Source organism: Bos javanicus, chromosome 14 (genome assembly GCF_032452875.1).
Source record: "Bos javanicus breed banteng chromosome 14, ARS-OSU_banteng_1.0, whole genome shotgun sequence".
In the NCBI taxonomy this organism is placed as follows: Eukaryota; Metazoa; Chordata; class Mammalia; order Artiodactyla; family Bovidae; genus Bos; species Bos javanicus.
This window is the reverse complement of record NC_083881.1, coordinates 58,960,425-58,978,282: the sequence shown is the minus strand read 5'-3', so window position 1 is coordinate 58,978,282 and position 17,858 is coordinate 58,960,425. Positions and strand designations below refer to the sequence as shown.

The window sequence follows — 17,858 nt, the reverse complement described above, 5'->3', positions numbered from 1 at the left end:
ACAGGATTTCTTCTAAAGACAAGGAGGGGCTTTGTTTTTGTTTTAAACTTTTTATTTTGTATTGGAGAATAGCAGATTAACAATCAACGTTGTGATAGTTTCAGGTGAACAGCAATTAGGGAGTTGGGGATGGACGTGTACACACTGCCGTATTTCAAATGGATAACCAGCAAGGACCTACTGTACAGCACATGGAACTCTGCTCAATGTTATGTGGCAGCCTGGATGGGAGGGGAGTTTGGGGGAGAATGGATACATGAAGATGTATGGCTGAGAACAAGGAGTTTTTGACCATTCAGACCCACTGTATTGAAAACCATCTTCTGGGAGGAGACTTTGGGCAAAGCCTCCCTGAGCGCTTTGCGGTCCTAGAACAGGGAAGCCCTCCATCCGTGATATAGACAGAGGATCGCAAACTCAGGGCCTCTGCCAGCCCCTTGTCTCTTCTGCCCCTTCATCTACCTGGCCTTGCAGCCCCACAACACCCTTTCCAAGGAGTCTATACTTTTAAACTGACTCCCTGGAGAAGTTTAATGAGCCTCTTAGAATTTAAAAAAATTAAAAAAGGGCAAAACAAAGCAGTATAATGGAAATGGACAAGCTGAAAAAGGAATAGAGAGGTTCATTCCCAGCCTGGTGCTGGGGGCTTTCATCAGGAAACTGCGATGGACATTGCACAGAGCTTTGGAAGGAGAAAAGAAAGAAATTAAAAACAGCTTCCCATGATGAACTTGTATAATTTATTCCTCTGCAAAGCAGTAGGCACAATGTTTCATTTTCTTTCCCCTCCGCTCTTTTTTTTCCCTCCTCCACCTAATTTCTGAGCATTCCCAGGCTAGGCAAGAATGAAAATTAAGCCTCCCCAACACAGGAGTCATAATGAAAGTGTGGTACGCGCTCAGATTATTCATAAACTCGCAAGTTGTGTATTTTGGTGGAGATTTCCTCCCTTCTGCTCCTGATTGCTGATGAAGAATGGTGTTTTAATAGGCAGATGGTAAAGACAATTACAGTTAGGGGCTCAGCTGGGAGTTACATCAGTTTATTGCAAATTATTAGTTGATAAATGCTTTTGTTTACAAGCAGAGTCTTAAGCAGCTTTGTAATCAGTTTATCAACAGCAGGTGGAATCTTGACAGATCGCCTTTGGGGTGTAATGTCACCTGTGGGCTAGTTGTTTAAAATCTTGATGGTCAGGCAGCCAGACAGTCTGATAGCTACCTGATGGCACCATGGCAAGCTCCTGCAAAATCAGGGCACAGTCCACCTTAGACTACAGCACAAAGCCCAGGGATGCTGGAAAGATTCCATGAGCAAATCTTTTCCTGTTGAAATCCCATAAAAATATCACACCTCTTTGCCTAAAACCTCAAATAGGATACCTGAGTTTCAATGACCTTCAACATGTAAGTTCAGAAGATTTTCCAGGCAGTGCTGTGTGCTGTGCTAAGTTGCTTCAGTTGTGTCTGACTCTTTGTGACCCTATGGACTGTAGCCTGCCAGGCTCCTCTGTCCATGGGGTCCTCCAGACAAGAATACTGGAGTGGGCTGCCATGCCCTCCTCCAGGGGATCTTCGCGACCCAGGAATCGAACCCATGTCTCTTCCGTTTCCTGCATTGGCAGGTGGGTTCTTCACCACCAGCGCCAGCTGGGAAGCCCCCAAGGCAGTGCTGAGTGCCTCCGTATTAACTAAGCAAAACCTCTGCACCTACACGCTTCAGCAGAAACCTGAAACTGATCACAGAGACACTGTTTACTTTTCTGAAAGGGACTTCCTGTGCTTCCTCAACGGGAAAGGGAAGTATTTCAGTGGGCAACATTGTCTTACAGAAAAAAAATAGAAGTTCTGTTGGGAGAATACACACCATGAGCCAAAAGACCTGGTGGGGATCTATTACAAGTTTGGGCCAGGGAATGCGCTCTGATAGGAGGGTAGTTGAGGAAACACACTTGTTTAACCAGGCTAGCTTTGATTTCGTTGACGATAAAATGGGATGATAGTATTTCCTATTTGTCACACAGATAATCCCTCTCGATTAATGAGGGTATTCATGTTTCTTTATTCTGAGTTCTGTCAAACCAATGTTATCTGTTGAATTTATGCTAAATAATACAGCATATAATATTTAAAATGACAATTCACAGATGACGTTCTTAAGCCCACTTCCAAAATACTTGCTGAAAGAGGGTGCTTTCAATGTAGCATTTTTGCAGTAATGCATTGTTGTTGTTATTAAGTCACTAGGTCATGTCTGACTCTTTTGTGACTCCAGGAATGATAGCCCACCAGGCTCTTCTGTCCATGAGATTTCCCAGGCAAGGATATTGGAGTGTGTTGCCATTTCTTTCTTCAGGGGATCTTCCTGACTCAAGGATCGAACCTGCATCTCCTGCATTGGCAGGCAGATACTTTACCACTGAGCCACCGGGGAAGCCTGCAATAAACAGCATTTACTAGTTTGTTTGCATTGCTGTAAGGACACGGTTTATAAACCTGAGATGTTCAAAGATAGATCCTTGAAAACAGTCACCTGATCTTAAGCCAATGAACAAACTCATATCTATCTAATTTACTCTCACACTAACAAAGTAAATTTGGGACTTAATCGAAACAAAACCACTCCAGTATTCTTACCTGGAGAATCCCATGGACAGAGAAGCCTGGTGGGCTATAGTCCATGGGGTAGCAAAGAGTCGGACATGACTGAAGCAACTTGCACAGCACAAAATAGTCATTTTTGTTCATACCGACTGTTAATTTATATGTTTTTATTTCCTGATTGACAAGCAAAACTTATCAAGCTAATTGGAAACTAGCTCCTGAAGTCAGAATCAGGTTTCATAGCTGGAATTAGATATTTCATATCCTCTAAAATATCGACATAATCCAGGAAAGTTTTTGGAAATATGACTCCAGCTGATAAATTTTAAATCATATATAACATATGTGTAAAAGCAAAAATCTTTCTTCTCAATCTCAGAAATACCGTTAAGTACATCTATTCATTTATCTCCCTGCCTTCTTCTTTCTAATTGTACCTGAGATTCTCAATTAAGATCCTAAAATCACAGAATAGAATAAATCTTACTTAAACTGACCACATCACTCAGTAAAGTTTGTAATTTTAATGTTGGGTTGACATAAGCCTACTTAAAAATATTTGGGAGAAAAGCAGAGTGTGAAGTTTTATTCTCACATCAACATTCAGCACACAGTATTCCGTTCCCAATTTGCCAGTTCTTAAGCAATTAAATGTTCTATTGACATCACAGGAAAGGCTGAAGAATGAAAAGCCTTGCTATCTTAAATTGTAAATTGTGTTTTAATATAAAGCACATAAAAAGTTGGTTTCTTTGTTTTCTATAATCAAGTTAATGAAGGATGAATCGTGCATTTGGCAAGTGATTCTGCCATGTGTCCATCCCTCTTGGTTGGAAAAGGCAAAGAAGAATTGAAAACAAAATCGCTTCTCTTCTTTGGCCCCCCCAAACCAAAGGCACACTCTAGAGTTGCTGGTCAAGTCTGATTTTTTTTCCTCCTTCTCTCAGGAACTGCTAGGATGTTCTATAAAAAGATGTCAAGAAAGCCAGCATGGGAAAGTTAAATGCTCCAAAATGCCCTGCATTGCCTATAAGTACAAATGAAAAATGTTAAAGATTATTTAAAAACAGGAAAGACCTTTTGCAAAATGCTTTTGATTTATTGCTGTGTATGGTTCAGATCTTTATCAATTATCCTCACTCTATTTTATTCAAAAACTATTGTAGACGATGACTTGGCATGTTGCTGCATACGGAAAAAAGGCATTAATCAACCCTAAATAAACAAGTGCAGAGATCTATCTAACAACTATGAAGTAGTTAATGCATTTTAAAGCAATTTTATTCTAGAAAGGAGGTCTAAAAGAGTAGTGCTTAATTATCTGGACTCCTCTGTGCTGGGCTCCCTTTTGATTGTATTAATGAAGCAGCTGGCCCATTGTTTCCCTTTAATTCCTCTATTGTTTTAAGAATATGTCACAGCTCTTTATTCTTTTATCAGGTGCTGTGCAGGAGGACCCACACAATACCTCGTATTCCTACTGTATTTGCCAATGCACAAAGAAACCTCCACAGCGGTTTGCAAAGAAGGGGCACACATAATTTATAAGTTCTGTTCCTTGCACTACTCCACTGTCAAGAATTTCAACAGTATTGGATTAGAATTCATTATAAAATTGGTATTAAACATCCTGGCTTCATATAGATACATGTGCTGTGTGAATGTCCCTACCTTGAGATCTAGGTAGTAACACCTGCGATGTTGAAATGGGACTGTTACTCAGCTTTGGAGGAATTATTCTGCCCAATCCCTTCCTAGTTGTGACAAGACTAAATTTCATAAGTGGGCATCATGTTGTATTTTCACATTATTTAGGTAAAAAAAAGAAGTTAATGGACAAACAAGTATCCTTGTTTCTTCTGCTTCCAGAAACAGTGTCGTGTGTGTGTGTGTGTGTGTGTGTGTGTTCAACAGCCCATTTATTCCCCCAGAGAATGGATTTATGCTAGTTTGCCTAAAGGGGATCATGGTTTACTCTATGCTGCTGCTGCTGCTAAGTCGCTTCAGTCGTGTCTGACTCTGTGCGACCCCGTAGATGGCAGCCCACCAGGCTCCCCTGTCCCTGGGATTGTCCAGGCAAGAACACTGGAGTGGGTTGCCATTTCCTTCTCCAATGTGTGAAAGTGAAAAGTGAAAGTGAAGTCACTCAGTCATGCCCAACTCTTAGCGACCTCATGGACTGCAGCCTACCAGCCTGCTCCATCCATGGGATTTTCCAGGCAAGAGTACTGGAGTGAGGTGCCATTGCCTTCTCCGGGTTTACTCTATACAGCAATATATAACCTTTCTTAATTGAACACTGATCACTTGACCACCTTCTTCTTGTATTTCACACACGTGAAGGAAACAGAATTTTAGGTTAATGTGGAAATATCACTGTACATCTTAAGGAATCAAAATGCTGTAGCAATTTAGTATATAATATATTTTACACCAAAGCTATTTTAAAATGCTGGTTCATTTATGTGTAATTACCTTTTCTCTAAATTTCCATGAAAATCTCACACACACACACACACAAAATCACCCACAGTAAAAAATTTCAAATGTCTGATTCACATAGACTTTCTCTTTTTACAGTTTTTCTTTGTTTTTTTTTTCCCATCAGATGTCTGTATTTTTGGAGACTGTTTCATTGATTTTTCCCCTTAGTGTTCCCAGTCCAATAAAGAGAAGTAAGCTTTAATGACTTAATGCTGTGTAGTAAAAGTTACCAACTTCAACTTTTAAAATATCCTTAGAAAATCCATTAGAATAAATTAGTATTGAAAACCACTGATTTCCTTTTGTATTGTTAGTTGAGTGTGTGCGGGTTTGGGATTTTTTTAAGCTCAGAATAAAGTTCCAAACTGGCATCTCTATCTAATTGCTCGAGGCTCCTTATCCTTATACATACTGAGGCAGAATAATATTAATACAGAATCTAAATGTGATATAATTGGTTCAATTTACTGTATATTTTTATGCTAAGCTTAGGTCCATATCTTGATGAGCCCAGATGTAGTTGTGCTTAAGGTTTACAGCTTCATGTTGCTTGCATTTCCTTATTTTTACAAAGCAAGTGTCTATCAATCACACAGATAAATTAGAAAGACACATGTATAGACATAACACATGGAAAAGATTTTTCAGCGTGCTATGTAATTATTAACCTGATTTTTACCATCGTAAGAAAGCATGAATTGCAGATAGCATGGACGAAGTTACATGCTTTTATACTGGATACATTTTGCTTATACAGAACTCTATAGGTATGGTTGAACAATATAATTGAAGCTTTGTCAGCTCTGTAACCTAGCAACAGATAATACTGTTAGGTTACTGAATTGCTCCTGGTTGACAAGTAGGGAGTATTTTTGTGTTTATCATGTTTGCTAATGATGGGATCCTTTCCAAACGGCTTGTCTTAATCTTAATTAGAGTTTATCAGCAGAGGTCTGCCTGACATTGTGCAGACACTGATTTCATAAATAATAAAAGTGCAAGTGAAAAATTTGGCAGGATGGGGAGATATTTAAGGCCACCGCTTCTAGGAAGAGGAGCGTGAATTTCCAAAATATAATCGAGCTTGAACTGTGACTTTATTCTTTATTATCAAAACTTGTAGTACACTTCACTGCAGTTTTGACAGCAATTATGAGAAGAATTTATAAGCTTCCTGTTAGGAACCATATCTGTTTGTACAAGAACTTTGATCATAAACATTACTTAGAACAGCAAGTACATGGTTTTTCAAGAACGTCAAGGTCTGGGTAGTTATTACTTTCTATGGAACCTTGAGTGTATTTGCCCTTTATGTGTGTGGGTGTGGAGACTGGGGAGAGTGACTACATTTGCAGCACTAGAGGCAAGCAGAGAATCCTAAAATAATCTCTCCATTTGGTAGATTCAGGGAAGGTATCAGCTGCTTTAGTGCCTGATGTCATTTGATAAAGACTTCATGCCCAGGCAGTAGGAATCTGATTTTTTTTTTTTTTTTGCTCTGGTTTGCATGATATGATCTTTCAGTTCTTTTTTTCTTTGCAATGTTATTAATCATTTCTAATAATAAGTTACACATCTTCCAAATTATAAAGAGTTAAACATTGTAAAGCTAAATACAATTCACAAATTAACTAAATTCCTAACTGGTTTATGCAGTTGAAGGGTGATGCAAAGTCATTACCTTCTTTATCTACTTTTCTACACCTTTTCACTCACCATGCCCATATTCTTCAAATATTATTCAAAGCTATTTTCAGTTGTCATTTTCTGAGTTTCAAAGTAGACATCTCTCTATTGAACTGTTTGAACAAGTCAATGAAATATTTGATTATCAAGAGAGACTTTTTTGTTCCTAGACTTCCATTCTTTCTACTCTGTACAAACTGCGAATAGTTTACCCTTATGCCAGTGATCCTTAACTCTAGAGGCATAGGAAGCCTTTCAGGGAGCTTCTGAAAAATAATGAAGCCCAGACCTCACTCCTAGGGATTCTGATTTGATTTATCTGGGGTAGGACCCAGGAACCAGTGGTGATGAAGAGTTCCCAGGTGAATGTACTATGCAGTCGTGGTTATAAAGAATTTTGATGCCTTTTAGTATCCAACTCAACTTGAGCAAATGCTACATCCATATTTAATAGGTCTGAAATATTTAGACTAGCACTCAGCATATAGTAAGTACTAAGTATAAGCTCTTTGTCATGTTAGAAGATAACCTGGCATTACTTCCACATCACAAAGATGAACATTATTCTCCATATTGTGGTTATACATTTTCAAGCTATGTCTTATAACCGTGTAAATCTTCCTGATGTGCATGCTAAGTCACTTCTGTCGTGTCCGACTCTTTGCGACCCCATGGACTGTAGCCCACCGGGCTCCTCTGTCCATGGCGTTCTCCAGGCAAGAATACTGGAGTGGATTGCTGTGCCCTCCTCCAAGGGATCTTCCTGATCCAGGGATTGAACGTGTGTCTCATGTCTGCCACATCGCCAGGCGAGTTTTTTACCACTAGCGCCACCTGGTAAGGGCATGAACTATCTTATTTCTGATTCAGAGACATATCAGTGATTCTGAATACTCAAGGTAAGGTACAAGATAGTTAGTTAGTGAACATCAGATAGTGCCGTGACTTGACACCTAGCATTTCATCCAGAATCCAGAGCCCAGCTGCCTTGTTCAAAATCCCATCTCCCATATCTCCTTTTCTTCCACATCCCCTCTGGCTGTGTGCTCTTGAACAGCTTATGTAAAATTCCAGCTTCATGATCCCACAGTAAAATGGGAATAAACAAAAGTCACCTCACTGCTTTCTTGGGAGAAATTAAGATAATGGATGCAAAGCACAGTGTCAGTGCAGAACACATAGTAACCACTTAATATATGTGTGATTATTCCTGTTATTAGCACTTTGGTCACAGAAGCATAAAAAGGTGCTCACTACTTGATGATAATAATCTAGGGGTACCTAGCTAAAGACTGTCATGTTATAGATATAGCTAAAGGGCTTCTACAAGACCACACAATAACTAATAAAGTCAGGGCTAGAACTAAATTTTCTCACCCACAAGTCAAGCACTCTTTCTAGTTCATTTTTATGCTGAGGACAAATAAATTTTCAGTGATTTTGGATGCAAGCAATACCTCATTATTAGCATATAACCCCTTAGACCAGGATCATTAATTCTCGAATTACTGTGAAAAGAAAGTTGTAAAAATTTTATCAGATAAATCTATATGACATTTCCATACTTGCACCCAACTTACATGCATGCTCAGTCGCTCAGTCGTGTCCAACTCTTTGCAACCCCATGGATAGTAGCCCGCCAGGCTCCTCTGTCCATGGGATTATCCCAGCAAGAATACTGGAATGGGTTGCCATTTCCTCCTCCGGAAGATCTTCCTGACCCAGGGATCCAACCTGCATCTCCTGTGGCTCCTGAATTGGCAGGCAGAATCTTTACCACTGAGCCACCTGGGAAGCCCAACACCTTTACATAATTTTATTGATGTTTGTATCAATATACCATTCATGTAGATTAGTATGTAGAAAATCCTCTTGGTTTAAATCTGGAGACATTAAACATACCACCGCATTTGAAAGCTACAGAAAACATCTGTTTAGATTCCTTAAGTTTCACATCCATAGAAAGTTGACAGGAACACTAAGCACAGACAGAAACCCAAATCAACAAAGTCACCAGGAGCTGAAACACTCAAAAGTTTCAGATCTAACAAACATCTAAAGTTCATTCAAATGAAAATAGTTAATGTGGTCAAAGAAAGTAAACTGCATCTCAGTAGAAACTTCATTGTGCTGGTCTTGGCTGTCAGTTGCTGCTGCTCTGCTGCTGCTGCTGCTAAGTCGCTGCTGCTCAGCTGTGTCCAACTCTTTGTGACCCTATGGACCATAACCCTCCAGGCCCCTCTGTCCATTCGATTCTCCAGACAAGAATACGGGAGTGGGTAGCCATGCCCTCTTCCAGGGGATCTTCCTGACCCAGAGATCGAACCCAGATCTCTCGTGTCTCCTGCATTGTCAAGCGGATCCTTTACCACTGAGCCACCAGTAGTTAAAGTAGCTTCATTAGGAAAACTGAAGGAAGAAGGCCTCACTCTTGTTTGGCTTTTGCTGTTGCTGTTGTTCAGTTGCTAAGTCATGTCTGACTCTATGCGACCCCGTGGACTATGGCCATGCCAGGCTCCTCTGTCCTTCACCATCTCCCAGAGTTTGCTCAAATTCATGTCCATTGAATTTGTGATGCCATTTAACCATCTCATCCTCTGTTGCCCCCTTCTCCTTTTGCCTTCAGTCTTTCCCAGCATCAGGATCTCTTCCAGTGAGTCAGCTCTTCACATCAGGTGGCCAAAGTATTAGAGCTTCAGCTGAGATGTTGGTTTGATCTCCTTGCTGTCCAAGGGACTCTATACCCATTAAACAATAGTTTCTCACTCCTGCTGCCTTAGCCCCTGGCAACCACCATCCTACTTTCTGTCCCTGTCTTTGAACACCCTGAGGACCTCATATCAGTGGAATCATACAGTATTTGTCCTTTTGGGACTGTCTTATTTATAACAAGGTCCTCAAGGTTCATCTATGTTGTAGCATTGCCAGCTTTTTAAAGGCTGAATAATATACCACTGTATGTATACACTACATTTTGCTTATCCATTCTTCTGTCAGTGGACAGTGGGTTGCTTCCATGTTTTAGGTATTTTTAATAATGCTGCTTTGAACATGGGTATGGAAATATCTCTTTGAGACCCGGTGTTCAATTCTTTTGAGTATATACCCAGAAGTATAAATGCTGGATCATAGGTAATTTTATTTTTAATTTTTTGAGGAACTGTCATACTCTTTCCCAGGGTGGTTCTCCCATTTTACACTCCCACCACTAGTGCACAAGGGTTCTAATTTCTCTACATCCTTGCCAGTACTTGTTTTCTGGTGGTTTTGTTTGGGGGTTTTGGTTTGTTTTCTTTGTGTTCTTGTTTTTGTTTTGATAGCGGTGGTCTCATGTTAAAACCAAACATAATACCCTGTGATTTGTTTCCATTGAACATGAGGACAATCAGTAAAGACATCAAAAAACCTAAATATCAACATGATTTATCATTTTCATGCACTTAGATCGTTTCCTAATCAAGATGAATACTACTGTCCTCCAATAAATGTCCTCTCATTTATTGAATTGTAAATGAGAGTTGGCTCTATTTACCCTAGCTCTAAAACCAGTAGGGTAGGAAACTGGTTCTCCTGTCTCCTCAGCCCCATGTAGATTGCTAGAAACTATGTTAGTTTCTAATGGGTCAAGATACGGTATGTGATCCAAAAATGATGCAGCCTTAATCTTTTTTTCCGAAATGAGTTAGTTTTCTCCCATGAAGCACAGACACATGTACTCACTGAATTCATAGGTTTGTGTTTTCTTTCCTGTGAGATTTCTTTCCTTGGACTTAGCAGGGCAATGAGAAATGAGAAAAACAGACCCACCCAAACCAAACCAAAAGGAATAATGGTTAACAATTACATAGCACTTACTGAAAAGCTATGACCAACCTAGACAGCATATTAAAAAGCAGAGACATTACTTTCCCAACAAAAGTCCATTTAGTCAGAGCTGTGGTTTTTCCAGTAGTCACGTATGGATGTGAGTTGGACTATAAAGAAAGCTGAGTGGCGAAGAATAGATGCTTTCAAACTGTGGTGTCGGAGAAGACTCTTGAGAGTCCCTTGGACTGCAAGGATATCCAACCAATCCATCCTAAAGGAAATCAGTCCTGAAATCAGCATCATCGGAAGGACTGATGCTGAAACTGAAACTCCAATACTTTGGCCACCTGATGTGAAGAACTGACTCTTTGAAAAAGACCCTGATGCTGGGAAAGATTGAAGGTGGGAGGAGAAGGGGATGACAGAGGATGAGATGGTTGGATGGCATAACTGACCTGGTGGACATGAGTTTGAGTAAGCTCCAGGAGTTGGTGATGGACAGGGAAGCCTGATGTGCTGCAGTCCATGGGGTCACAAAGAGTCAGACACAACTGAGAGACTGAACTGAACTGAAATGCTGTTCTTAAGCTTCCACCTGTACTACCTTATTTAGTCCTCATGATAATATCTTGAGTTCAGTATTATTATCATCATTTCCATTTTTAATTTTGAGGAAACTGATAGAATGCTTAGGTGACAAGTTCAAAGTCACAGAGTTAGCAAGTGGCAGAGCCAAGATTTGCACCCCAGGAGTCTGGTTCCAGTGTCCACCAAGGAGTCTGGTTCCAGTGTCCACACTTCCTCCAGATGGGATTATATCTTCACTAGCAGTCACACTTAGAATATTTTATTTGAATCAATAAAACTGTGTTACAGTACTTGGGATATCTCTCCATATAAGTGGCTTCCTCAAGTTGTATGCTCTAAACTCATCATCTAAAAAATTTGTCCAAGCTCTTTCTAAGAATCAATCCTTGACTTTTGTGACACCATTTTTTTTGGTTCCCCCTCACCTTTCCAAATATATGTTTTCTATGTCTTTAAATGATTGTATCTCTTCTACCCACATCTTAAATGTTTAGATTCTCCAAGTTTCAATCTTCATTCTTTTTCTTTTCATGTGTATTACCACACCAATGCAAAGAACACCCATGGTTATTTAGAATGTGTTGATGACTTTCAAATTTTTTTTTTCTCTAGCCTTATTCTTCCCCTAGGTCCAGTTGCCTCCTGGATACATCCACCAAAAAACTACTCAGGTACCTCAAACTCTACCATTTCAAAGCCAAATTTCATTTCCATCCATATACATACACAAATACATACAACACACATGTACATACATGCACACTTGGGCTATGGAGGTGGACAGACAGAAATCTAAATCATGATTCTGCAAAGGGAAACAGCTTTGAAAGTGAGTTAACCTCTCCAATTTTTTGGAGTTAACCTCTCCAAAAAAAGCTTCAGTTTTTTCAAATCTTAAATGAGGATACTATCATTCACCTCAGAATAATCAATAGGATTAAAGTAGATGAGAAATACATAAACTACCTAGTCTATCAGGCCCAAAGAAATTATTCCTAAATTAATACCAATGATATGTACTGTCTACATAATACTACTTGTTAATATACCAGCTTTCAGTTCAGTTCAGTTGCTCAGTTGTGTCCGACTCTTTGCCACCCCATGAACTGCAGCACACCAGGCCTCCCTGTCCATCACCAACTCCTGGAGTTCACTCAAATTCACGTCCATCGAGTCGGTGATGCCATCCAGCCATCTCATCCTCTGTCATCCCCTTTCCTCCTGCCCCCAATCCCTCCCAGCATCAGAGTCTTTTCCAGTGAGTCAACTCTTCACATGAGGTGGCCAAAGTACTGGAGTTTCAGCTTTAGCATCATTCCTTCCAAAGAACACCCAGGGCTGATCTCCTTTAGAATGGACTGGTTGGATCTCCTTGCAGTCCAAGGGACTCTCAAGAGTCTTCTCCAACACCACACTTCAAAAGCACCAATTCTTTGGCGCTCAGCTTTCTTCACAGTCCAACTCTCACATCCATACATGACCACAGGAAAAACCATAGCCTTGACTAGACAGACCTTTGTTGGCAAAGTAATGTCTCTGCTTTTGAATATGCTATCTAGGTTGGTCATAACTTTCCTTCCAAGGAGAAAGCGTCTTTTAATTTCATGGCTGCAGTCACCATCTGCAGGGATTTTGGAGCCCAGAAAAATAAAGTCTGACACTGTTTCCACTGTTTCCCCATCTATTTGCCATGAAGTGATGGGACCAGATGCCATGATCTTTGTTTTCTGAATGTTGAGCTTTAAGCCAACTTTTTCACTCTCCTTTTTCACTTTCATCAAGAGGCTTTTTAGTTCTTCACTTTCTGCCATAAGGGTTGTGTCATCTGCATATCTGAGGTTATTGATATTTCTCCTGGCAATCTTGATTCCAGCTTGTGCTTCTTCCAGCCCAGCATTTCTCATGATGTACTCTGCATATAAGTTAAATAAGCAGGGTGACAGTATACGGCCTTGATGTACTCCTTTTCCTATTTGGAACCAGTCTGTTGTTCCATGTCCAGTTCTAACTGTTGCTTCCTGACCTGCATATACGTTTCTCAAGAGGCAGGTCAGGTGGTCTGGTATTCCCATCTCTTTCAGAATTTTCCAGTTTATTGTGATCCACACAGTCAAAGGCTTTGGCATAGTCAATAAAGCACAAATAGATGTTTTCCTGGAACTCTCTTGCTTTTTTGATGATCCAGCAGATGTTAGCAATTTGATCTCTGGTTCCTCTGCCTTTTCTAAAACCAGCTTGAACATCTAGAAGTTCACCGTTCACATATTGCTGAAGCCTGGCTTGGAAAATTTTGAGCATTACTTTACTAGCATGTGAGATGAGTGCAATTGTGCGGTAGTTTGAGCATTCTTTGGCATTGCCTTTCTTTGGGATTGGAATGAAAACTGACCTTTTCCAGTCCTATGTTGCTAATGGAATTACCATCATCTGGTTTCCCAAACCAGGAAAGTCTGTGTCACTTTCAAGAATTTCCTTTTTCTTGTCCATCTCACGAAACTACCCCAGTCCTCTCTCAGCCATGTCTCTGGAAACTGGCCCTTTGCTACCTTACAATTTACACGTCTTACAACTGAACTAAGTACAACAGCCTCCTAATAGCCTTTGAGGTAACATTTCCTACCCCTTCAGTTTATTCTCCTCATGACCCTCAGATCTATATTCTGAGGGGGAAGAGCTCAGGTCAAAAATTTTTTCATTCATTCACTGGAAAAAAAAAAAATGCACACCATCTCCCCACCATGAGCCAGACACAACTGTTTTTATGTTACATCAAAACTGTCTCACCCTCTTCTAAATTTTTTGTGGGAGGAAGCCCTGATTTGTAATGTTTCCAATTTTGACAGCAGATGCTCCAGCTCTCACAGCGGCTAGTATCTAGTTACCAACCTGACATCAACAGCACTCAAAACTCCTGACAGTTGAACATCCCACCCTGTGATCCTGAACAGGCTGGTTCCGGCGCCCCACTTCCCATAATCCACCTGTTTCCTCCCTCAGGCTCCAAGCTCCAGGTTTGCCAGCCCCTGAGTCTCTTCCGTAGCCCTGCCCTCACACCCATGTACCTTTCTCTGCCAGTAATGATGCCAGGTCCCCCCAAAACGCTTCAGCTAGTTTACCTCTATTCTTCTTGAGTTAATAAAAAAAGAAAAAAGTCATCTGGGATGCCTTGCCTGACTCCCCCAAGAAGTCTCAGCTATTCACCTGTCTCACATTTTCTTTAGCACTAGGGCATGACACCAGCATGTAGTATTAGAATTCGTTTACATGTGTACATTCAGTTTGTATGTAAGGTGTGTGTGAAGCCAAAGCACCCGGCCTGGCACACAGTGGGGAGTTCAGTGAATACTGAACTGAATGATTCATTTGAAAGACTAAATCCTAAAACAGCTGACTCTCTCGTCAAACCTGCAAAGTACATTTTCAGTCCAATTTAGCCTTTTAAAATGACATGCTCTGCTGAAACCATAATATAAAATGGTAAAGACAATAAAATATGAAACATTACTGAACACGTCCAAAAACATATGTATTACTGCTGCCAGGCTGCCTAATAATGTAGAAAAATGATTTTTTGTTTGTTTTTTGGAGAAGTTTTTCTACATGTTTCTTTATTCTTTTTTTTTTAATTGGAAGATAATTGTTTTACAATGTTGTGTTGGTTTCTGCTGTCCAACAATGTGAATCAGCTATAAGTATACATATATCTCCTCCCTCTTGCACTTAATAATTTGTGGATTTTATTTTATTTTATTGACTGGATCTTTTGGGTTCAAAGTTTGAGCACAAGTACTCGGAGTCATCTTGCTATGGAGCTCACTGCTGTGATAAAGATAAGCTGAGTGCTACCTTCTCTAAACTATTGATTTCTCCTGGGTACCTGAATTTACAACTTTTCCGTTGTAAAACATAGCCATAGCTAGATTTACCAACAATATAAATTTATCAAAAATGGGAAACTATTACCAGTAATATAAGTTATGCAGTTCAACGCTGAAATCCCGTGACTCCAAAAGACCAGGCTAGGAGGCTGAACTGCCTGCCTCTGCCCTCCCCACCTCTCTATTACACGGACTCACTTAATAAGCAGCTTCCCAGAGGAAAGATAAGGTGCAGATGATTACCTTGTCTAGAGCCGTGAGTAGTTTGGATCTGTATGCACATCAGAGAAGGCAGAGCAGCCAAATGCAGAAGCCTCCCGGGTGAAAGAGGTGGCACCAGCAGAAACAGCACCAACTTAGCGCTTTCCACGAATTCCATCATCGAATTCCACGATGATGCCATTTAGCTTCTACGTTTGTAAATCAATCAATCAGTACCAAAATGAATCTGTTTTTCAACTTGGGCAAATTTGTATTCTTTCAGATATGTTAGCGCCAAAGTGGAAAAAAAAAAGTGGTTGTTTTCTAGTCCTTTAGTAAATGTGTGTTTTCCTTGGAAATGTTCACATAAATTTGAGGTCGGTAATTTTAGCTTTATTTTTTCACAAACATACTGTCACAAACGGTGTCTTGTTTGCTTGCCTCTAACATTTAATCAGCTGCTTTAATTAACGTCCCAGGTCTCTCTAAAGCGATGTCCTGAATCTTCTAGTCAACTGTGCCATATCATATGCTGTTGTTATCTTTTCCACCCGAGTTTTACCACAAGTTGTTTAAAAACTATGATCTCTTTGAGGGTGGAAAAAATGAAGTGCAGTTGAAAAGGCAGTTACTCTGAAAGATAAACAGAGCAATATTACTTATCAGAATGGATACAGTTTTTGCTTGCTTAATGAGTACAATATATAGCCTTGCAATATATACACAATGAGAAAAAAGCTTTATAACATATCAACTATGCCATATTATTTCAGGCATAACTGTATAGGATACGTATCTAGGCCTGAGAGTGTAGATAACAAAATATAAGTGCTTTGCCTGTCTAAACATGTTAAATAAATGAGCATTTGCTATCGCATTCCAATACATTAGAAGATGTACTTGCATAGTTAATTTTCTTTTTAATGCACCACACGTGATCATTTGAAGCGCCGAGCCAGAGTCTATCTTAGTGTTTGAAGAAAGGGTTCTTTTCATTTAAACAAATCTTTATTTAAATAAGCCTTTTTGAAAAGGATCTTTGGTGTATCTTCTTTTCAGGAAGTTCAGTCAGGGTAAAGAGAGATAAAGAAGCTGTATTATAAGAAATATTATAAAAATAAAGATCACTCAGCATCTGCCCCTCCGGAAAAAAAAAAAAAAATGGAAGCAGACTTATGCGGAGAACAAAACTAACTGGAATTTCATTTAAACTTTCTAAATTTTAGGAAGTTTGTTTACTTGCTTTGTAGTTTTAGGTATCATATATATATATATATATATATATACACACACACACACACACACACACACACACACACACCAGTATCAGTATCTGATATATCAGTGTCTGGGAAAGAGAGAAAAAGAGGAGTAAGGTATAGGAAGAGTAACTTCAAAGGCTCACTTGGAATACATTTTGTGCTTGGATCCCTACCATGCTTGTTCTTTGGCAGTATATACCATGTAATAGCACGGTTAATGATTAAGTCAAGCACCAGAAGGCAAAAAGTTGTCAACGTTTTGACAAAACTCTGTACAGATTATGTCTATACTCGGTCCTTAGTCTTCTCCCACTGTTGATCACTGAACAGTACATTTAATGCAAGAAATATAATTTTCCACACAGGAGGTATGAAAATTCATAAAATGGAGTAGGAAGGTCAGATGCAGGAGCTGGCAAGTACCACTTAACTTCAATACAGAGCCCAACAGGAAGAAATGGACTTTGTATCTCCATCAGGAAGTGACACTATTTAATGCCGCTCAACTGGAGGAAGAAAGCATTTCTCGTCACCTGACAACAGCTCAGCCAATGAAAGTCTGTAACAACTCAGCCAATGAAAAGCCACTATATTTCAAACTTCCAGTTTCCAATGGACTTTTGGTTTATCATAGCTCTCCAACTTCCCCTTTTCTATAAAAATTTCCTCTCTTGTTTTACCAGACTTTCATGTGGTTTGCCATAGTTGCCTGTCCCGAATTGCAGTTCTTTGCTATTATAAACCTGTGTCGCTGGTAAAATAACTGGCTGTTTTATTGTTTTAAGTGAACAAAGGGAAGAGGAGGGCAGCTGTTGTCTTGATCCAACACTCCACCCAGTAGAAACTGATGTGAAAATGAGAAGGTGCTGTTAACATCAATCCAATGTACAGCAGGCTGGAGCATTCTATGTCAATTCTATCTTTCTCTTCCTTTTTTTTTCTTAATAGGGGGTCAGCTTTGGTGCACGACTACGAAGGCCATCTCTGAGGGTGAAGAGCTAATTGCCTTTGTGGTGGATTTTGACTCAAGGCTACAAGCTGCCAGTCAGATGACTCTTACAGAAGGGATGTACCCGGCGCGCCTGCTGGACTCAATTCAGCTGCTTCCTCAGCAAGCTGCCATGGCTTCTATTTTGCCCACAGCTATTGTCAATAGTAAGTTTTGAGTGTAATAGCCCAGTACAATAGCTTTGTAGTGGTGATGGGTATTTATGGGAGAGAAAAAAATAATGTCTACTGACAGGCAACCAGGGACAGAGTTTTCCTCCAGTGCTGTGATTTTATTTGATCTTCTCTCCAACTTTAACCCTGTGTGTGTGTGTGTGTGAGAGAGAGAGAGAGAGAGAGAG

General features: G+C 39.9%; 1 protein-coding gene across 7 annotated transcripts in view; it reads left to right on the top strand.

Moving 5' to 3' along the window:
• The window catches only part of ZFPM2 (zinc finger protein, FOG family member 2), a 525,437-nt gene that overhangs the window by 495,358 nt on the left and 12,221 nt on the right, over positions 1–17,858 (top strand). For all 7 annotated transcript variants that reach the window (XM_061439163.1, XM_061439164.1, XM_061439169.1 and 4 more), the window contains one exon: positions 17,458–17,664. In XM_061439163.1, coding sequence (XP_061295147.1) covers positions 17,458–17,664 — 207 coding nt within the window. The remainder of the gene's footprint in view (positions 1–17,457; positions 17,665–17,858) is intronic.